Below are 21,923 nucleotides of genomic sequence, written 5' to 3'. Positions count from 1 at the left end.
GTTCCTTCAGAACTCTGGGGTGAATACCATCTGGCCCTGGTAACTTACTCCTGTTTCATGTAGCAATTTGGTCCAAAACCCCCTCGGTTAACGCGTCAGTCTGGGACAGTTCCTTAGTTGTGTTTCCTAAAAAGAAAGTGAGGGCGACGGCCTTCTCTTCCTTTAGCGCCCCTGTTGTCCGGTGCCCCGCCTGGCTGTTTGGCTGGCGTCCTGCTTCTGATGTGCTTAGAAATAGTTTTGCTGTTTTTGTCGTTTTTGAATTGCTTTTCAGATTGGTGGGGGTGGTTTTTGGCCTGCCTAATTATACTTTTACACTAGACTTGCCAGAGTTTATGCTCCTTTCTGTTCTCTGCAGTAGGATTTGACTTCTATTTTTGAAAGGCTGTCTGCGTCTCGCCCCCTTTTACTCTGTTTGGCTAGGAGGGTATTTTTGGGTGGGCTGCTTGCAGGCATATCGCTCTTGGGAACGTCCATCTCATTTCCATTTAACTAGCTTCCTCCGTTTTTGGGGTCGTTCCCCTTTCTGAAGTTAATGTTCCTGTGAGGGGTTTCTTGAGTGTTCCCCCTCCACGTGGATGTTAAATATAACTACGTGACAGTTGCTGTTACTGGTGTTGAGTTATAGTCACCTCTTGGCTCACACCCTGCATGCCAGTGCAAATGCAGCTTTTAAAAACTAGGTTTGGGGCAGGGAAGCCTGAGCTAACACTGCAGGACTGGCTGTTGCTTAACGTAGCTTTTTGGAGTCAAGTCCTGTCTGCGCCGCATGTTCGACTCCCGCCAAGCAATGCGCACCCCCAAGACGTACTCAGATTGTAGAGTCCCCTTGAACTCTGTGTAAGCCCCACACCTGTGGGGCGTGAGTCTGTCCCATGGAGGGGCACTGAGACCGCTCACAAAAGAATGAGTCTGCCCCACGGCCCTAGCCGGAGCCAGCTGGCTTTTCGCTCAAGCCCTGAGCTCCAGATTCAATCCTGCCTGTCAGCGTTAGGTCTGCATGAACTGTAGCGCCCGGCTCTCTCCCAGGGCGCATGAGACCATCCCTGGGTAGTCTGGGCGATGTCCCAAAGCACTAAAACCGTGGATCGTTCCCAGCTGGAGTCCTATTCTGCTCCCTCCATGGCAGCGGCTGAGGAGCGCCTCCGTGCTCAGCCTCTGTATAGATAAAGGCCAACCCTAAAGGGGGAGCTTGCTGCTCTAAAGGCGGCTTTGTCAAACGGCTGAACTTTCCAGCCAGAAGGAATCTTCCCTCCCCCTCCCTCTGCAGAGCCGGGCTGGTTGCTTTCCGATGCTATCTCGTGTGTTGCACGGTACGTGGAGCCGAGTGGAACCTTCTTGCCCGTCTGAAATGAAATGAGCGCGTGACCCTGCTTGACAGATGCGCAGGAAAGCGCCCATGCTGGGCAGGCCTTGGACGGTCTCTGGTCCCCAGCAGGTGCCCTGCGCCGCAGCTGCTGGACCGCGGGGGCAGGAGGCAAAGCAAAGCCGTCGCCTCTCCCCGGAGGCGGCAAGGGCCGAGGAGGAGACCTGGCTTTCAACTTCGGCCCCCAGGGCATCGGGCCCAGCCCCAGCGTGGACATGTTTCCAGTCTCTCTGGGGAAAGAGCCAGCTGCAGCCCTCTCGGCTCCTGAGCCCGCCCCGACTACATCTGCCCAGCCGTTTTCAAGGAAAGGCACTGTGTAGAGCAAGCCCCGGCTCTCACGCCGCGCTGGGCCCCCGGGCGGGGCAGGGGGGCTGTAGCCAGCGGGGAGCTGCTCACAGGGACCGAGACGTTCTGCCCCGCCCGTGGGGTTGGTAGCAGTGAGGGGGGTTCCCCTGCAGCATTCCTGCAGGTCCCCACAAGGCCCCTCTTGCAGGTCTGGCCTCTGTACACGTGCACCCTGGGAGCAGGCCTTAGAGGAGGGCGAGAGGATCGGCTTAGCTCCAAGAGGCACTTGCCCCCAGATCGCTTTAGAAGCCTGGAAAAATGGGGGTAACTCGATTTTCACTCTCACTGCAACTAGGGCAGTTTTACCATTGAGGCAGGGCAGGAGCCCTAGGTGCAAGGCCCTGCTCTGCCACAGACTCCCCCTGTGACACTGGGCAAGTCCCTTCACCTCCCTGGGAGCCAGGTCTTCAGCTTTGCAGTGGGGGGTGGGAAGGTGAAGCGCTGGACAGATGCGCTGCTGCTAGAGAAAGCCAGAAAGAGCCCTGAATCTCTGGCCATAGGCTGAGTGGGGGGCTGGCAATCTCCCCACGGCTGGTCCTTGCAGCATGGCAGAGCAGCGAGTGGCTGGAGGCAGCCGGTCTGACAGGAGCCCCCGGCACAGCCCACGTTGCACCTGTGGACAGGTGGAAACACTCACTGTCCTGCCTAATCGAAGCAGCGAACGCTCCCAGCCGGTTCAAGGCCTTCACGGCTGCCCAGGCCGAGGGGGGGTCCCGATGGGCTCTCCTGGGGCTGCACATTTCATCGGTGGAGGCGGAAGGAAATTTGTTTATTTTGTGGGGCTCAGAATTCCTCAGCGGAAGCCAGGGTCAGAGGTTTGTACTGGACACACACGAGCCGACCCGGGAGACCCTTCTGCTTTGATTTGAGTCAAAGCCGGGAGGTTTTGCTTTCGAGGCTGGGAGCGGAGAGGGGGCCACTCGGGCGGTGGTGATGTTGCAGCATCGGAGAAGTTCCCTCGGCAGGGCGGGGATTCAGGCTGGGTGCTGGTCTGGAAGAGCTCAGCGGGGCTCGCCAACAGCGGAAAGAACCCGGATGCAGCGCTCAGAGCATCTGGCAAACCGTTCTTGGCTAGTGGGGTTGGCCCTGGCTAGTCGCATTGATTCTGGCTTTGGACAAGGGCTGTCCAGTGGCGGGGCTCGTTTTATAGGCGGCTGAAATTCAGAAGAACGGGCGCAGGGGCACGGTTGCTCTGGAGACCACGTCCCGGCTCCAGGGGCAGGAGAAGCTGCCAGCCCCTTTCAACCGCTGGCTCCAACACGTGGCCCTCCGAGAGGAAAGGCCGGGCGTGCCTCCGTGCCGGGCTGGCTCTGGCTCCCAGCAAGGGTGGGTGTGGGTTAGTGCAGGCAGCCTCCTCCCCCTCCCGGCTCCCCGGAGGACAAGGGAAATGGGTCAGTAAGGCGATGCAGCATAAATGGGTGGGACAGAGCCTCGTTCTGACTGGCCAGGCCACCCACCAAACCCGGGGCAGTGCATACACTGCGCCTCTTTGTGTGAGTGGCCTCAATTTCCTCGGGGAGATCCGTATGAGGCCATTTCCCTGGGAGAGACCTTGCAACTGGGCCCTAATTGCTGGCTGCGTGAGGACGGACACGATCAGGCTGGCTTTTCCAGACACTAATTAATCCCTTCATCCAAGTCTTTGCCTGCTTCGGGATCTGTCGTTCTGTGCTCCCGAGTTGTCTCCTCAAATGGGTGGCAGGAAGCACGGGGCACCGTAAGGCCGGGTCGAACCTGCAGCGCTATTTCCGGACACCAGAAGTAGCCCCCAAAAGGCTATCCTGCGTCCTTAGAGCGCGCCTGTCATTTCGAAATGCAACGGGCTCGCTTTCCGACATCCCCGTAAACCTCCTTCCACCAGGAGCAAGGGCCGTTCCGGAGCAGCGGGTTCTGTGGACGTGAGCGCTGTGTAGGCAGCGTCAAATTTCGAAATAACTGCACCACAGGTCGAAATAAGAGACGCAATCTGAGCAATATGCGAGCCCGGTGTATTTCGAAATAGCAGGCACGTGCAAAAGACACGGACTTGCCATGCGGGGATACCTCCGGTGTCCGGAACTAGCGCTGCGGGGTCGGCGTAGCGCAGTGTCTCAGTGGTGGCAGGCTTGTGCCCTGGTTTTCTGCTGTGGGTGGTGGTGTTCAAGCTCCAGGGTCCCTTCTAATCAGGTCACAAAGAAACCCAATTCCTTCCTTCTGCTACCAGCAAGGAGTCAGCGCGAAGGAGCTTTCCCCTCCAGGCCTGGATCCTCCAGAAGCGGCTCTTGGTTTTGTCTGGGCCTCTCCCAGTCAGTTTCCTGGAGGCAGCCCCGAGAGGCTGCAATTGAGGGCTCCCCTGCGTGGATCTGGCTCTCGCTTGCAGCTGTTTCGAATAGACACTGACACGGAGATTGGGGGACACTCCCAGAAATAGCTCCTGGGGCCTGGCAAGCAGATTTGCACCGAGTCCCCGGCAGGCCCAGTTTCGGTTGCTTCCTGGGGTGGGTGGAGGGGTGCTAGGGAAGTTCAATGCTCCCCCTAGGCTCAGTGAGATCACAGCTCTTCTGTGCTTTGAGCCTTCATGGCGAAACCTTAAAAGCAGATTATGGGCACTGGGCCTACACTGGTATCTCCGTCCGCATGCAGGCCCTGCTCCACGGCCTGCTTCTCGAGGGGCCACGGAGCCAGCTGCCTCTCCCAGCACGTGGGTGTGTAACTAGACCCCAGCCCTGACATGGGACAAGCAGGGCAAGGTACCAGCTGGATAAGGCGGGGTGGGAAGCCAGGCAGGAGGGGGTGGGGGTGGCTGCCTTCTGGGACTTGGGGCTGTGGCTGGCAGATGCCCCAGGATGGTGAAATAGCCAACCAAGGGAGATTGCCTGAATCTTTGGTGCCACCTTCACACTCCAGCCTCAGTGGCAACTCAACCCACACCTGGCCCCGGAAGGCTGCACCAGCACCGATTTGTGGCCTATTGGCTCAACTCTTGTGTCTCCCTGGGAGATGGATGGGCTTCAAGAACGGCCACACGGGGTCAGACCAAAGGTCCATTCAGCCCAGTGTCCAGTCTGCCCACAGTGGCCAATGCCAGATGCCCCAAAGGGAGTGAACAGAACAGGGAATCATCAAGTGATCCCTCCCATCACCCATTCTCAGCTTCTGACAAACAGAGACTAGGGACACCCTTCCTGCCCAGCCTGGCTAATCAGTATTGATGGACCGAACCTTCAGGAATTTATCTAGTTCTTTTTTGAACCCTGTTCAAGTCCTGGTCTTCCCCACATCCTCTGGCAGGGAGTTCCACAGGTTGACTGTGCGCTAAGTGAAGAAAAACGTCCTTTTGTTTTTTCAACCTGCTACCTGTTCACAGAGGGGAAAGGCGCCAATGTGTGGCCAGAGATTTAAACCCTGGCCCTTCAGGTTCAAAGTCTGATGCTCGTCCCCTGCCCTGCCAAGAGGTGGGTTCTGTGGTTTCCTGTCTCCAGTTGTAGCCTCCAGGATGGACAAGCTGCCCGGGCCCAGTGGTGGCTCCGAGACTGAGCCCTCCCCAGATTTTGCAGATGCAGATGCAGGAGGCCCCCTCCCAAGGAAAACTTGTCCTGGTCCCAGCTGGGAGCCAGGCCCAGCAGCCATGGCCTGGGAAGCAGGAGGCCACCTGTGCCCACTCCTGGCTTGGGACTCGGAGCTGGGGCAGGGCTGCGTCCTCCAGGAGCTCAGCACAAGGTGTGGGGGGGGAAGGGCCCCTGTGCCCCCCTACGGAGCCTCCCTCCAGAAGCACTGGCCGGGACTTGGGGGTAAGAGTCCAGGAGGCCGGGCGCCATGGCTAAGTGGGTGCAAGGAGCCTGGAGATTGGGAAGGAGGCGGGGGGGGGGGGCACTGGTGCGGACGGGGGATGCCTGAACCCCAGGGGTTTGGAGCAGGCAGGCTGGGTGCCAAGAGGGAGGCTGCGTTGGAGAGGAGGCCAGGTGCCCCGGGGGGAGGCCGCCTGCCCTAAGCCGGTCAGAGGGGAGGCTGGGTGCCCCGAGCGAGGCGCGGGAGGCTGGGCTCCAAGGGGGAGTGTAGGGGTTCGGGGAGAGCGCGGGGCTCGGACCCAGTGGCTGGGGAGCTGGTGCACAAGGGGGAGCTTATGAGTCCCAGGGGCTGGAGGGGAAGCTGGGTGCCCCAGGGGAGCTCAGGGGGCAGGAGAGGACGTCGGGGGGTGCCCGGGGGGAGCTGGCGTGGAGGCCGGAGTTGGCCCCGAGGGGAGCGCGCGGGACTCGGGGAGCTGGCGGAGCTCGGCGGCTCCTGTGCGGGGGAGTCGGAGGCAGGAGCGGGGAGGCGCTAGGGCCCCGCAGCCGGGCCTGGCTGAGCAGGGGAGGGACCCGGGCGGCAGGCGCCGCAGAGCCGCTAGGTCCCGTCCCGAGCGCAGCGGCCGGACCCGTCCCCGCTGCCGGCCCGGCGCGCCCGAGATGCCGCGGGGCGCAGCGGCGCGGGGCAGGGGGGAGCCGCGGGGCGCGGCCGGGGCGTGAGGCCGGCGAGCCCGGGGAGGAGCCGGGTCCCTGCATGGCTGCGCCCGGCCCCCGGCTCTAGGGCGCCCGCTGCGCCCGGACCCTCCGTGCGCCCCAGCCCCGACGCGCCCGGCAGGATGCGCTGGGCGGCCGGGCTGCTCTGCCTGGCCGCCTGGCTGGGCGCGGGGGGAGCCCGCAGCTGCCCCGCGCAGCCCCCCGGCTGCAAGTGCGCGGGGGAGCGGCCCAAGGGGCTGGGCCCGCCCGGCGCGGCCCGCAGGAGGCTGGTCTGCAGCAGCCAGGAGCTCCGGGAGCCGCCCGACCCGCGCCTGGTGCCCAACGCCACCGTCACCCTGTGAGTAGCGAGCGCCCGCTCCCCAGCGCCCCTGCCAGCCGCGCACCCGGAGCGAGCCGCCTCTGCCTCCCCATCCCGCCCCGCAGCGCGCACCCTGGGTCCCCTGCGCACCCGGAACGACCCCCCCACACGCAGCGTGCCCCCTTCTCTGCCTGCCTCCTAATGCCTCCCGTGGGTCCCCTGCCGGTTCCCTGCGCTCCCAGGATGACCCCCCCACACACACACCCAGCGTCCCCGCCCTCTGCCAACCCCCCAGCGCCCACCACGTCCCTGACAGCTACCGGTCGCTCCTGCCTGCCCCTGCACCCGCAGCGCCCCCTCTGCCCCAGAGCCCCTGCCCCGATTCCCCCTGCCTGCCCCTTACACACCCAGACCGACTGGCCCCCAGGGTCCCCGCCCCTCCCCGTGTGGGAACTCGGCAACCTGAGCCCGAGGGGACGGCGCGGAACGTCGGCTGTGTGTGGAGGGCTGTACCGCGGCGCCCCTTCCAAGCCACATAACGAGGGGCCAGGCCCTGCCTGGAGGAGGGAGTGGGCTGGGCGTCCAGGTGTGTGACTGGGAAGACCTGGCGGACTGCTTGCCGGAGTGGCTAGGAGCCCTGCCATGGCCCTCCTTGCCAGGCTGCAGGGGAGCCTGCCCACAGAGGCCTTGTCCACCCCAGATTCCTTGCCCAGAATCTCCCTCCCAGCAGTTCGGCTCAGGGTGACCGTGGGAGCTGGTGCTCTCTGCGTTCTGCTGCCTTGAGGTCTGGGTGCTCCCCTAGGGGCAGCGTGCACCAGTGGGGAGCGCATATTCGAGCAGCCAGGGCCCGGGCGGCCGTACCTCGCCCAGCTGGGACATGTCACATGGCGCCATGGAGGGAGGCCAGAAAATGGTCCAGCAGTGACTCTGGCTTCCGCTGTGTTTTGGTCCTTCCGAGCTCTCGGTGCCCACGCTGTGCCCCATCTCGTAGCCTGGGCTCAGGCCAGTAGCGCCACTGGCTTTATTGCGTCCAGTTCTGGGGGCCCTATTCCAGGAAGGACGTGGACGCATTGGAGAGGGGCCAGCGGAGGGCGACCAAAATGCTGAGGGGGCTGGAGCACACGACCTATGAGGAGCGGCTGAGGGATTTGGGTTTGTTTAGTCTGCAGAAGAGCAGAGCGAGGGGGGATTTGAGAGCAGCCTGCAACTCCCCGAAGGGGGGTTCCAGAGAGGATGGAGAGAGGCTGTTCTCAGCGCTGGCAGAACAGGAGCAATGGGCTCAAGTTGCAGTGGGGGAGGGCTAGATTGGAGATTAGGAAAAGCTAGGAAAGGGGGGAAGCTAGGGAGGGGGTTCCCTAGGGAGGGGCAGAATCTTCATCCTTAGAGGTTTTTAAGACCGGGCTTGACCAAGCCCTGTCTGGGCTGATTGAGTCGGGGTTGGTCCTGCTTTGGGCAGGGGGCTGGACTTGATGACTCCTGAGGGCTCTTTCTGTCATTCTATGCACCCCTGGCCAGAATCAGCCTGAGCCCTGTTCCTACCAGGTCAGTGTTAAGAAGAATGAAAGTGGCTAACAAGGCGAGGCCTCTTTCTGGCCCCATTTGAGAGCCCACTGAAAGCCAGTGGAAAGAGGCTGGTTGATTTCAGCAGGCCTTGAATCCTGCTGGGTCTTGTTTCCTGTGTACTCTGTTGGCAAAGTTCCTCAGGCCTACTTGGCCTGAAAATCGGAGAAATCAGTTTCACTTTGGTTTACCGTCAATTTCATTTCCACGGTTTCCTTTGGCAATCTCTGGCGCTTTACACAGAGAGCTTTTGTTTGAAAACAACGGTTTCTCCTGGAAATCATAACAGCGCGCATGTTTCTTAAAATAACTCCCTCCCCCCACCTCAGTCTGATTTTGGCAGCGTAAAGTTGGGATATTTCTAAAAGTTTCACTGTCTTTTCATCGCAGCGCTTGGTTTTTGGTGTGTTTTGTAAGCACACAAGAGGTCTCATAGTTGAAACGTTTCTTCAAAGTCCTTGGAACCTCCACGCCATCGTTCAAGGCAATGCTAATGATACTTTACGCTCATCCTGCCGAGGTTTTTGCGCATGCTTAGCCATACGTGCAGGAAGCAGGGTTCACCCGGACTGCCCACTGGGACTGGGATGTTAAGCATGTGTGTGAATCCTGCAAAGACTTAGGCCTGTGCTCCATTTTACACATTGTGACTTGTCTTACTGAAGTCCCAGAGACTGCGGGTGTAAAGTCAAGCGTGTGGAGAAGTGTTTGTAGGTCAGGACGCGTTTTCCATGCTCCAGCACACAGGCGGGGGTGGGGGGAAGCAATTTTTTAAAAGCCGAGCAATGTTCTTGTCTGGGTGTTAACTCTGGTTCGGATTTACTCTTGGATCCCGTTTATTTCGGAGCTGCTAGTAGTTAGTGGCATGGTGCGTGTTGGGTGGTTTTGATTCCAAAAGAAGGGACTTTGTTTTTAAAGCCGTGACGTGTTCATGCAGTGGCTGATTGGCTTGTTCAAGTGCAGAGGAAGTGGGGTCACGGTGTCCTTGTGCCTGACACGTTTGGGGTTCTGTTCACTAACGTACCTTGATTCCCCCCGGCCCTGGTTTAGCCTGTGTGCTAGAACAGCAGTCCTCTCGGCTAAGATTGTCGAAAGTGAGCAGTGATTTCGTGTGCCTGGCTTGTATCGCTTTGAAACCGTCTGCTTCTCAGAGGGTGGGTGCACAGTGCTTTGTGAAAATCACGAGTCCCAGCAAAATCAAACGTACAGATTCTCTAGTCCTGTTGGCTAGTCGTGGCTTGTGTGTGTGCGTGCGTGTGCGCACACAGTTGAGCATGTAGATATAGAGAGAATATAACCTATTTTGGCAACATGAAAAATCTTCCCACAAAGATGCCACTCAAGATGTCTCTCTGCTAATACAACAGTAATTAGTCACAAAATGATAAAACTAGTGAATTCCATACGTAATCGTGATACCCAGCCTCTCTCCTTTAGATACGACCACATAGAACGGAGGAATTCCGTTAAGAGACCTCGGATCACTGTTCTCACTGCCCAGAGAAAACCCCTGTGTCTTTTTTTCAGTTGACATCCCTGCCTCTTCCAAATGGGCACTGGGGCCCTGATTCACAAGCGTGTGCTCCGATGTGCTGGTGAACTGGGGCGTGGCTCGGCGGCTCCGGGGCTTGCCCAGCTGCTGCTGAAATGCTGTCGAGGGGAGAACCCAACGGCTCTGAGCGGCGGGGCCTGGGAGTACAGGAGTGGCGCAGTGCAGTCGCCTCTCACCAATTTCACGTGGCTCGGTATTGCTAATCTTCAGGGCTGTGGCTCTTGCAGGAAGAAGCTCATTTGCTGCTCGAGTCTTACCTCAGCAGCTGGCGATGCAAAGTCACAACCCTGCTTGGGCACGCAATGAGGGTTCGCGGGGCACCACTCCAACCTGACGTGAAACCGACAGGCAGAAAGCTACAGATACTCGGTGACCCCAGACGTCGGTGTCCAGCACTCGCTGTGATTTAGTCTAAACCTTTTCCAGATGGAAGAATCAAATGCAAAGTGCTTCACTTAGGAAGGAACAATCAGTTTCACACACACAGAATGGGAAGCGACTGTCTAGGAAGGAGCACGGCAGAAAGGGATCTAGGGGCGATAGTGGACCACAAGCTGAATATGAGTCAACAGTGCGATGCTGTTGCAAAGAAAGCAAACATGATTCAGGGCTGCATTAACAGGAGTGTTGTGAGCAAGACACTAGAAGTCATTCTCCCGCTCTACTCTGCGCTGGTTAGGCCTCAGTTGGAGTATTGTGTCCAGTTCTGGGCACCACATTTCAAGAAAGATGTGGAGAAATTGGAGAGGGTCCAGAGAAGAGCAACGAGAATGATTAAAGGTCTAGAGAACATGACCTGTGAAGGAGGCTGAAAGAATTGGGCTTGTTTAGTTTGGAAAAGAGAAGATTGAGGGGGGACATGAGAGCCGTTTTCAGGTATCTAAAACGGTGTCACAAGGAGGAGGGAGAAAACTTGTTCATCTTGGCCTCTGAGGATAGAACAAGAAGCAATGGGCTTAAAGTGCAGCAAGGGAGGTTGAGGTTGGACATTAGGAAAAAGTTCCTACCTGTCAGGGAGGTTAAACACTGGAATAAATTGCCCAGGGAGGTTGTGGAATCCCCATCTCTGGAGATATTTAAGAGTAGGTTAGATAAATGTCTACCAGGGATGGTCTAGACAGTATTTGGTCCTGCCGTGAGGGCAGGGGACTGGACTTGATGACTCTTGAGGTCCCTTCCAGTCCTAGTATTCTATGATTCTAGGAAAACCAGAGGCTGCTTGTGGATGAGCAGCCTCTATAGAGCCCACTGAATGTCAAGGACTTGGCTGTCCCTCGGGTTCAATGCGGCAAAGCCGCAATGAGCTCTCGAGAATCGCTGGGTGCTCTGTTTGGTCCAGGTCCCTGGACGTGCTGTTTTGTTCCCTCTAGCTGCACCTACCCTGCTCTCTTCCCCGCAGCACGTGAACAGTTTCTGGTCCCGCACTAACCACATGGCGCGCGTCTCTTTTCTGCTGAAAACATAGTTGCCCTTCCAACCCCCTGAGAAGGATCTGCTGGGGGAACGCTTATGGGCCAAGCTCTCGAGTAACTCTCCAGGAGAGAGTCTTTAGATGAAGTGGGGAAGCAGCAGATTTGCCTGGGGACATGGCCGGGTGTAGTTTGTCTAGAATAGCAAGGACACTTGGGCTCTAATTCGGGTCTGGCCAGAATCCAGCCCTAGTTCTGGCTTGTTTCTGTGTCCGTGGGAGTGCTTTCTGCCAGACCCTGATGTCACCAGCACGGCACGGGGGGGCACGGGCCCTGGGTGAGGCGCTACGTGCTACAACCCACGGAGCACGCTCCCTGACCCACCATGCCTGCCCGGGGAGGCTGGAGGAGACCAGAAAGTGGGAGCTGCAGCCGGGGCAGGCAGGACACACGCCTGTTCCAGCCAGAGGGTGGCTGGCTAGGGTCTTAGAGCCCCCCCTTGTTTGCATTGGGAGTGTCTCCTCTTCTTTTTCTCTCTTTCAAACGGCAAGGTGGGGTGTGATGGCTTCAGAGTCTCCGCACTTGCGGCTGTTTAGGCTCTGTCTACACTGCAGAGTTTTTTGCACAAAAACTCACAGCGCGTCCACGCTACAAGCGCATTTTTGCACAAGAAAAAGTGCAGCAGATCGTCAGAAGACGGGGCTTTTTGCGCAAGAGTTAGTTCTCTTTCTACGAAGAATAAGACTTTGTGTGCAAGAGCTCTTGTGCAAAAAGACGTGTGTGGATGGACAACGGGTTTCTTGTGCGAGAAACCCCTATGGGAAAAGCACAGGTGCTCTGATGGCCGTTCTGCGAATGGCCATCAGCGCTGTCTGGCACAAGCGGCCGCACTCTTGCGCAGGAACTTTGGACAGAAGATCACTTCTGCAAAAAGTTCTTGCGCAAGAAACCTGCAGTGTAGACGTGGCCTATTCACCCCTCGGTGGGACGCCTCGCTGGTAACACAGTTCTCCCCGCCACAGGGCAGACAGGAGGAGGGGCAGCCAAGACCCCGTGCACCCGAGACCCTGGGTTCGTGTGACTGTGTCCAGGGTTGTGGTGACGCGGAGCCTCCGTTCGAGTTGCAGGGTTGCCCGAGCTCCCCGGTCTAGGTGCCTGCGCTGCTTGGGGGTCTTTCCTTAGCAGCGTGGATGAGAGGCCCGGACTCCGTGTTCTCCGGCATGGCTGCTCCTCCGGGGAAACCTCCTGAATAGAGGCAGCGCCGCTCGTTTTCACTCCCCCCACGGGGACCAGGCCTTGGCAGAGGGAGGGGGACCCAGCCGGGGACATGCCAGCTCACAGTGACCGACAGAAATCAACTCCCGGGGGTGGAGAGTCCCTGGCGAAGGAGGAACCTGGTGGGCAGAGACCCCTGGGGCGTCCTGCCGGGGTCTGTCTGCTCTGCCGTTCGGCTGCAGTCCTCGCCTTGGGCCCGGGAGGCTCCCGCACACGGCTCCGGCTTGATCCTGCAAGGGGCCTGGCGCCCGCCCGTCCCATCGAAGGCCGTGCAAGCCGAAGTTGCTCAGCCTCTTGGACGGTCAAGCCTTGAATAGCCCCCGCGGCCTTCGCACGGCATTCTGCGTGTCTTGGCTCCCACCTCTTGCCAAAGCAGTACCGTCACCTGGAGCCAATTTCGAAGGAAATGGAACAGCTGCAGGTAGGGGGTGTTGCTGGCTCCGGTGAGGCCTGTTCTGCTTTGTTATTGTGGAAAAAAATCCAGAGCAATTTCTTCAGCATGCAGCTCTTAGAAACTGGCCTCCGCCTGCGCTGTTCTCTCGCACCCGCGGCACGAGCCCAGGGCAGGCACGCTCGCGTGCGGGGGAAGTGTGCAAAGGGGGAGGGGTGTTCAGGCCACGAATATCCTCGTGCAGCCTGGACAGAAGTTGCTAGTTTGCACTCGCCTGTGACTGTCTCTCCCCCGCCCTCGTGCACAGGCCTGTACTGGTGCCCACGGCCGTGTGGGTCAGCGTCTGAGCCTTTCCGTGTGTGGGCACTTGTACAGCTACTCTAGCCTGGGTGGCGCACAGAGCCGCTATCCGCGCCAGCCCTTCGGATTAGTAATGGAAGAAGCGGGGAAGCGCTGGGATGGGTTCCCTAGGGCGGGGGTGGAGTCTCCATCCCCAGAGGTGTTTAAATCCCGGCTTGACAAAGCCCCGGCTGGGCTGATTGCTTTGGGCAGGGGCTGCCTCCCGAGGTCTCTGCCTGCCCCGGGACTCTGTGAAACGCACCAGGCTCGCCAGACTGTTTTCTCTTTCCTTAGAGACAAGGGGCTTCATCCCCCCTCCGGTCACTTCTTTAAAAGGCCCAAGTGACGGGTTTCCCAGCACTTCTCTAGGGAAACGGCTCGTCTGCTCGGCAGAGTCCAGGCCTGCGTTCCTGCTGCAAACGTCGGCCCCTTTGGAAATCGAAATCTGGTTTCCCAATTGGGCTCCTGTGCTCTAGCTTCCAGGCCGGGGGGCCCCGGGAACCCGTCTCTCCCTGCACTTTGAGGTGCATGGGAATGAAGATGCATTGAAAGACTTTGGGAGCGCGCTGATTCCTGCGCCTCCAGCGCTCGACCTCTGCCCCAGGCCTGAGCAACCGGACTTGAGGCTGGTACTTGTCTCCAGCGCTGGGCGTCTCACGGCCCCTCTGTAGCCGCCGTTCCTGGCGTGAATGCTGCTGCTGTGTTATGAGTCCAGCGCACCCCCCTTCCTTGGGGCTCTGGCCCGGCATCGCCCCACTGGGGGGAGAGCGACACAGATCTGCCGCTCGGGCCCACTTTTGAAGGGCGCCCGAAGGTGCAGCCAGGTGCCGGGACCCTTTCAGCCGGGTATTAACAAGGTTTTAATTCCTGCCCCCTCTGCCTGACCTTTGTGCTAATAGCCTAATGGAAAAAGCACGGAGCCCTTAACGAGGCCCAGACAGCCAACCCTGCTGCCACACACGCAAACCGCTTCCAGATGTGGAATTCGCAGGCAGGCCTCGTTTCTGCGCACAGCGTGATTGCACCGAAATTACAGCTTGTCTGGGGGAATATAGGGTTTCGCCTTATGACCAATTTCCAGTTCTACTTGAACTCCCCTTGCTGAGTCCTGCTGAGCCCGGGCCTGGCAGCTGGCTTCTTTCTGGAACCCCTTTCGGCCACTTACTTGTTATTTATTGGGCTGCTGCTGTGGCAGCTTCCTCCCCCACACCCCCCCCCCACTTTTTCTTATCTCCGAGGCAGAGGGACCCTGGCGTGTCTCGTTGTGATTTAGCCGGGCTGGCGAGGGAACGGGCGGAGCAGCCCAAAGTTGTTAGGCACCTTGGGCGGGGAGGTGAAAATGTAAAGCTCCATTCACGTGATGTTTAACCAGTTAACTTCCGGGAGAAATTATAAGAACTGGGACCGTTGATCTTAGGGAAGAGATGACTAAGGGGGGATATGATGGAGGAGTGACGGGCATGGAGAAACTAAGCAGGGAAGTTACATCGGTGCACATTATACTCGAGATTTTATGGTATTTAACATAGAACATAAGAACGGCCGGACTGGGTCAGACCAAAGGTCCATCTAGCCCAGTATCCTGTCTGCCCACAGTGGCCAGCACCAGGTGCCCTAGAGGGGGTGGACCAAAGACAATGATGAAGCGATTTGTCTCCTGCCATCCGTCTCCAGCCTCTGACAGACAGAGGCCAGGGACACCATTCTATCCCCTGGCTAATAGCCTTTTATGGACCTAACCTCCATGATATTATCTAGCTTCTCTTTAAACTCTGTTATAGTCCTTCACAGCCTCCTCTGGCAAGGAGTTCCACAGGTTGACTATGGAACTACTTACCCCTTTATCTAGCACAAGACCAGTGCAATAAGGACCATTGCAAAGTGCTGCACGTAGGAAGGAACAAGCCGTGTCACACACACAGAATGGGCAGCGACTGCCTAGGAAGGAGTCCTGCAGAAAGGGATCTACGGGTCCACACGCTAAATGTGAGTCCACAGTGACACAGTTGTAAAAAAGCAAACGTGCTTCTGGGCGGCATCCTCAGGAGTGTGGTGAGCCAGACACGAGGAGTCCTTCCTCGGCTCCACTCTGCTGATTAGACCTCAGCTGGCGGAGTGTGTCCAGCGCTGGGCACCACATTTCAGGAAAAAGGAGGAGAAATCGGAGAGGGTCCAGAGAAGAGCGACGAGAATGATGAAAGGTCGAGAGAACAGGAGCGAGGAGGGACGACTGAAGGAATTGGGCTGGTTTAGTTTGGAAAGGGGAAGACGGAGAGGGGAGAAGACAGCAGCTTTCAATACCTAAAAGGGTGTCCCCAGGAGGCGGGAGACTCTGGGCTCCAGGGACGACTGGTCTGTTCTTATGTTCTCGCCTGGTGTGATCTTAGCCTCTCTCTGCCTCAGTTTCCGCTCCGGAGAATGGGGAACCCAGCACCGCCCTCCCTTCCGGGGGTGTTGTCAGGATTCGTACCTTGTGGGGCAAGAGAGCTCTGAGGGCTTCACAAAGGCCGGGCAGTGTTGCTGTCCCTGTCCTGCCCATGGGGAGGGGAAGTGACTCACCCAAGGCCCCGGAGTAGGTCAGTGGCAGAGCTGGGAATTACCAAGTGCCCAGTGGAAAAGTCCCTTCTCACCCTAGCAGCGGCTCTCTCCTGGCCTGGAGGCGGTAGGGAAAGGAGTTCTACTTGGAGCCACGTTGGCTGAAAGCAGCTGCTTTTCCTGCCCCCCGACGTTGCTTAGACACTCCCCTCCCCCGCCCCAGCGGCTGCACCCGGGCTGTGCCGAATCCACCCCGAAAGGCTCAGCTGCACCCGGCCTCCGAGCCATCCCGCCAGGAGCTTCTGGGGACAGCTGCGGAGGGCAGCTGGCTCGGCCAGGGCCCCCCCGCCCCGTCCTGGCTCCGGCCCCGCTCTGAAATGGGAGCTGGCAGCTGGTGCTGTGGGCGCCAGGTTTGGGTGGCCAAGCGGAGGGGCTCCCTGCGTCATGCCGAGCACCTGCTGCCCCCAGCCCATGGCGGGAGGGGGGGGTCCCTCGCCAAGCCAGATGCCTCAGGCAGCCCTTCCCCGCCGTCCTCTCCGGGCGTCTCCGCAGGCGGCCCTCGGCCCGACGCGCTCTCAGCCGGGGATCCCTGCCGCAGCTCCGCTCCCCCGAGCCGGGAGGTGGTTTGCTTGGTGAGGGGGCCAGGCAGCCACGCAGGACGGCCTGGCCGTGGCGAGGGCTGGAGCCACCGAAGGGCTGACAGACAGACAGACAGACAGACAGACGTGTGTGACTTTCACTCCTTCCTGAACACCCCGCTCAGCACCCAGGGCCTGGCTGTTGGCTGGGAACCAGCAGCAGGTGTTAGGTTGGGACGGCGGGTGCGCTAGGCAGGGGGAGGCGTTGCCTTCCCAAGAGCCAGGCCCCCCAGGGTGCCTGCTGTAGGTGATCTGGGGGCGGAGTGCCTGCCCTCCCCATCAGAAAACGAGGAAGCACGGCTCTTGCACGAGAGGGGTTTTTTGCACGAAAAGACGCCGTGCGCACAGGGCTGCTTTTGCGCAAAAGGGAGAGGAAGAGGAAATGTAAATGAGGGCGCGACCTATGCAAATGAGCACGCCGGTGGCTCTTCCGCAGGAGGCTTGTACCGACGGAGCCCTGGTGCGGGTGCTGTCCCAGGCAGGCCGTGGCGCTTAGCCCACGTGCGGCGAGAGGTAAGAACAAGGGAGCTCCGCAGCCTGAGCCGAGAGCCAGCTGGCTTTATAGCCCGAGCTGTAGGGACTCCGAAGGTCCCAGGTTCAAATCCCCCAGTGGCCGTTCCACAATGAGGGGAGCATCCACGCACCCCCTTTGCCAGCGCAGGGGCACTTTGCCAGGGTCATGTTCCTGATCCAGCTGTGGCACGGCGCTTCCTGCAGGGGGTGCTGGGGGTGGGGGCTCAGAGTCCCTAGCATGGTGAGAGCGCCAAGGCGTGCTCGCCCCCACTGCTCCCTGCGCCTCGCCGTGGTGTAAACTCTCCTGCCCTCCAGGTGCATAAACGGAGCCTGATGGGGTGTGTGGAGGAGACTGTCCGGGCCCCCTGCCCCAGTGTTGGGGCGTTCACCTGAGGCGTGAGCAGCCGCCCAGGGTGCCTTGCCCCGAACCTGGTGTAACCTAACGTGCCTGCCACTTGGGCACAGCTGGCTCACCTTTCCCTTAGCAGGCGGCACGAAAATACCTGGGCGCCCCCCTCCCCCATCCCTGGTCCTCGCTGGGCTGCAGTGGGCGTCTCCAAGGTCGTATTTTCCTCCCAGGTGCGCACAGGAGGGTTAGGACAGGGCCTGGCGAGGGTCTGATTGACACGTGGGCCGGGGGAGGAGGCAGGCAGGCCTTGGGGGTGCAGCGAGGGCCGATCATGGAGTCAGGGGCCTTCGCGTCGCCGTTCACCACGGGCTGCTGGCGAGGGAGGGGCAAGAGCCCCGGATCCAGGCTGATCTGCCCATGAGCCCCGTCTCACACAGCCTGTCGCGGGAGAAGAACCCAGCAGCCCGGACTCGGGATACTTGGCGCGAGTCCCGGCTTCCTGGCCTGGTGCATGAAGCGGATCCCCCGTGCTGGGCTCGCGTGATTCGGTGACTCTGCGGAAAGCCCCGGCTCCGGGAGTCAGGTGATGGCGTGAGACGCTCGGCCTCGCGCACACGGGCCCCGGAAGGAGAAGGGGTCTCCTGGAGGCAAAGGAGACCTGACGTGAATTGCGCTAAGCAAACCTCCCGGGTGCGGAGCCAAGCTCCTGATTGTTTTGGCAGCACTGAGCGCGCAGCCGCCTGCCAAGCCCCTGCCGGGGCAGAGAGCCGCCCCTCCCTTCCCGCTCGGGGTCTGATGTGCCGCGGAGGTCTCGCCGCCCGCACCGGGCTGGCTGCTTCACACACTCGCTGGGATGTATTTTTCCTGTTTGAACAAAAGCGAAGGCTGGAACAATAACGGTCAGGCCTGCTTGGCCGTGAGCCCCGGCAACGCCCTGGGCACCTGAGCGTGTGAAAACCCGGGGGGAGCCGGCTGGGAGGTAAGGGCCCCGACACGGCCGGGAGATTGCGCGCCGGCCTCCAGGGAAGCTGCACCCCAGGGGGCCGGGAGTGGGGTGCAGAGGTTTTCCGGCGTTTGAGCTGAAACCCCAGGGAGCTGGGGCCGCTAAGATGGATTTAGTGGCTTTGTGTCCATTTCACACCGTAGCCTGCGGTTGGCAGCAGAGAGGGCTCCCCTCTGGCCCACCAGCAGAGATCACCCAGCCCTGTCGGGGTTACGCCTACGGGGGGTACTGCTGCTGCTCCCTGTGGCTTGTAATCTAGCACCTTCCCCCACTGTTCCCAGTAAGCTGAGTGCTTGGGCAGCCGCCCAGAAGAGATTCAGGTGCTGCCCAGCAGATTAGCAGAGTGCCCACAGCTGGCAGCGTGTGCGTGTCTGGGTGGTGCGCATCTGCACATGCCTCGGTGCGCAGGACAAAATTTATTCTGCAATTGGATGGAGAAAAATGAGAAGGCGCATTGCCTTCCGCCCGCATGAAATCCCCCTTTCAGACAGGCTGGTGCAAACCAATGAGTTCTCCCCTTCCCCCTCTCCCGGGGCCTGTAACGTATCCGCTCCGGGGCCATGTGCTTTAAATTAATGCACTTAGAAAGCAAAGCATAAATCTCCCCCTCCATTGGGCTGCCTTGGCCTCTCTGCTGCACGTCTCCAGCCGCCGTGCTCTGACCGAGGGGGCTAGCGCCGCGCCACGTCCTTTTTCGGTGGGGTCCGGAGGAAGTTTATTGTTCTAGCCGGCCTGTTTCTGGAGCCGTTGTTTATCCAAGCGAATTCCAGCGCGCTTGAGAAAACAGCCTTGTTTTTTTCACTTTTGGCTCCTCTTCTGAGATTAAAAACCCCAGCCCGCGCCAATCCCCCACGTTGCCGCTCTGCTGCAGGACTCGGCACCCCGCGATCCCGCGCCATTAATGTCAAACCGCTGGACGCTCCGGGAGAGGCCGCGCGGCGGGTTTTTGACAGCCCCAAACATGCTTCACGCTGGGGGCCCCCAGGGTGGGACAGAAGCCGCGAGTTTCCGGGCTCGAAGGGGTCCCCGAGGGCCGGAGCGGCTGTGGCCGTGGCTCCTGGCTGGGGCTCTCCAGGGTGGTGCTGTTTGTCCGGTCCTTGCCCGCTGGGCTGCCGCCAGTTACTTCCATTTGACTCGGTGCTTTAATTCCTAATCCCCGCATTGTCCACAGAGACTTTTCCAGCCCTCGCTCAATTAGCCGGGGAAAGCGCCGGGTGTGGCTGCAGCGTGACCCCCCGGGAGGGGGGGAAGAGGGGCGTGAGGAGCTCCGCTTTGTTGTGCACGTGGGGTTTCTAGGGATTCGCGAGATTGCCGCGGGCCCAGCTGAGGTCTAGCCCCATTGGGCCAGGCACTGGACACACGTGTAGTCGGTTCCTGCCCTGAAGAGTGGACTCGCCGAATGGACAAGACTGATGCAGGGTAGGAGGGGAAACTGAGGCACCGAGAGGCCGAGCCTTGCCTGCGGTCGCACAGCAGATGAGTGGCTGAGCTGGGGACAGAGCCCTGGTCTCCGGACACCCGGCCCCCTGCCCAGTGGGTCTGTACGGCCTCTCGTGAGAGCGGGAGCGTTGGCTTTTCAGGTGCCTCCCTTGGGCGCTGCGGGGTCTGCAGGTGCCCAAGGGTTCATATTTTCGGCCCCTTCTGAGCAGAGCGGCCTGGTCTTTTGCGCCCCCCCCCCCCCCCCCCCCCCCGCAGGAGACTCGAGAGCAAACGTTTGGAACAGGCCTGGCAAGGGACTCTCGGGGGTTAACGTTCGGGTCGGGGGCGTCCCTCCTGCGCTCCCTGCTCTGAGGATCCCCAGCGCATCCCGAGCCAAAGCAGGGCCCTGCTCCGGAGAACGACCGCGCCGCTTTCAGGGGCAGCCGGCCGGGAGGAGAAGGGCTCCGGGACAGCCTGGCCGGGAGAGGGGGCGAGGGGACCTGGGAGGCCGGTGGCTGGTCCCAGCCCCCACACAGCTCCCCCTAAGACCCTCCCCCCTCCTGCTCTTTGCTTCATTACAGAGCCAAGCCGCGGGGGGAGGGGGGCAGGAAAAGGGGAGTCCTAAGTAAACACGCGCCAGAAAGAGCCGATAACAGGAAGCGGCCGGGAGAGGGGAGGCAGGAGCGCAGTAAAGGGAGGCCCTGCGGCCACGCACAGAGCCTGGTTTCATTTTTCATCCCCGCTGAGTTGTGTAGCGAGCGGGCTGGCCTGGGACCCTCCCCCCACCCGCCCCCGGGCCCGCCAGGGACTCAGGGGAGAGCGCCCCACAGGGCAGCCCCGCCCTGCGCGTCCCCAAGTGCCGACTCTACGCCCGCTGCGGTCCCTGCTCTCCTGTGGGCTAATGCCCGTGGCAGGCCTCCCTTGTCCGTGGGGGGCAGGAGGGGCCCAGCCGGCCTTACCCCTAAGCCTACGGGCCCTGGACACATCCTGAAGGAGGAGAGCGACAGGGGCCAGCTGGGTTTTTCGTTTCCACTGCACTGGAGTGGAGGCACGGATCTCTTAGGGGGTTGGGCAGGGCTGGGGCAGTGTGGCAAAGGCAGGTCCGGGGCTTACGACCCTGGGCGAGACTCAGGAGATCGGGGTGCCGCTCCCGGCTCTGCCACCGACTCCCCTCGGCACCGCGGGCAAGTTCCTTCGGGTGGAATTTTCACCATGACTTAGGAGCCGGCTGCCCCACGGGAAGATCTGCCCCCAGGCGGCCCACCCAGCGTCCTCCGGGCCTCCATCTGCGCCGTGCGGTGGCACCCGGGGGCTTTCTCTGGCCTGGGCCGTGCAGCCCTGAAATCCATCCCGTGGCGCGCACCAGCGGCTGTGCTGCCAGGCCGCCTTGTGAAGCCGCCGTCGCCCCTGCCAGAGCCAGCAGCCCTGTGGGGAGAGATTCCCATTGTGTCAGTGGAATGGAATCCCCCCGGCCACACACCCCCGGGGGGGCTTGGCCCGGAGGCCCAGCAGGCCGCATGCCGAGGGGGGCACCACCCCCTCCGCTCCAGAGATGCATCCCAGCTGGGCCTGGAGAGGGAGGCAGGGGCCTGGCAGGCCGTGACTCAGCTCCCAGCCGCCATGGGCGGATGGAGGCTGCCGAGGGCCCGTACGAGCCGCGCGGGTGCGTGACACGGACAGAGCGCGCCGAGCAGCCGGCACTGCCGGGGACCGTCCCTGAGACCGGGGGCCAGCGGTGAGAGCACCGTGGGGCCAGCTGGCCTGGCTTGGGTCTGCCCTCGCGCCGCGGGAACGGGGAGCACGGCGCCTCCCGTCCTGCGCTCAGTGGGCAGGGCAGCACCTCTCGGCTGGATCCCCCGCTTCGGGATTGGGCCTGTGCCCGGCTTCAGCGAGCGAGCCCCTCGGGGCTCTTCGGGGGTAACGGGGACTGTCCCCTCGGACAGGCGGGGGGGCCCTGCCCTGTGTGCGGTTTCCGTGGCCTACGCGGGGCGGGGACGGAGGGATGGGCCTGGGACTCGCATCCTGTCGACACTCCGGGTAGTTTCTTAGAGGCCTGTCGCGCTCTGCCTGGTGGCCGGTTACCCCCGTCGGTTCAGGGACCGGGTGCCACGCAGAGCCGCTTCGGAAGGGGGCCACAGCCAGCGAGAGGAAGGGGTCTCCTGCGATGGCCGGGGCCATGACTCCTCCCCCCCCCCCCCCGTTGCTTCGTGGGAAAGGGACGAGGATTCTCCCCCGCCCACAGGGCTCTCGTCTTCCACCCGCCACGTGCACCGCAGCTTGGTTTTGGCGCCTAGAAGGGAGTATCGTCTGGCGCCGGGGGGGCCACGTGCGGCCCATCGGGGCTCCGAGCGTGGCCTGCGGCACGTCTGGAAGGCGAGGGAAGGAACCTCGGCTGGGCTGGGATGGCACGGGGGGAGCCTGGGCCTTCTCTGCGGGCTGGTGAGCAGCCCTGGGTG

At 60.9% G+C, this 21,923-nt stretch overlaps 1 protein-coding gene across 3 annotated transcripts in view; it reads left to right on the top strand.

The window, feature by feature from the left end:
• Positions 1–6,062: 6,062 nt before the first annotated feature.
• Positions 6,063–21,923, top strand: part of ADGRA2 (adhesion G protein-coupled receptor A2) — a 67,972-nt gene continuing 52,111 nt past the window's right edge. For 2 of the 3 annotated variants that reach the window (XM_075910871.2, XM_075910870.2), the window contains exon 1: positions 21,081–21,202. In XM_075910871.2, coding sequence (XP_075766986.2) covers positions 21,096–21,202 — 107 coding nt within the window. In that variant the 5' untranslated portion in view covers positions 21,081–21,095. Of the gene's footprint in view, positions 6,524–21,080; positions 21,203–21,923 lie in introns of those variants that run through there. The other variant, XM_075910872.2, reaches the window with a different exon arrangement.

This window comes from Pelodiscus sinensis, chromosome 28, assembly GCF_052426305.1.
Source record: "Pelodiscus sinensis isolate ZL-2025 chromosome 28, ASM5242630v1, whole genome shotgun sequence".
NCBI lineage: Eukaryota > Metazoa > Chordata > Testudines > Trionychidae > Pelodiscus > Pelodiscus sinensis.
Note: the sequence above shows the minus strand (reverse complement) of the source record. Positions and strands in the feature narration are given on the sequence as shown.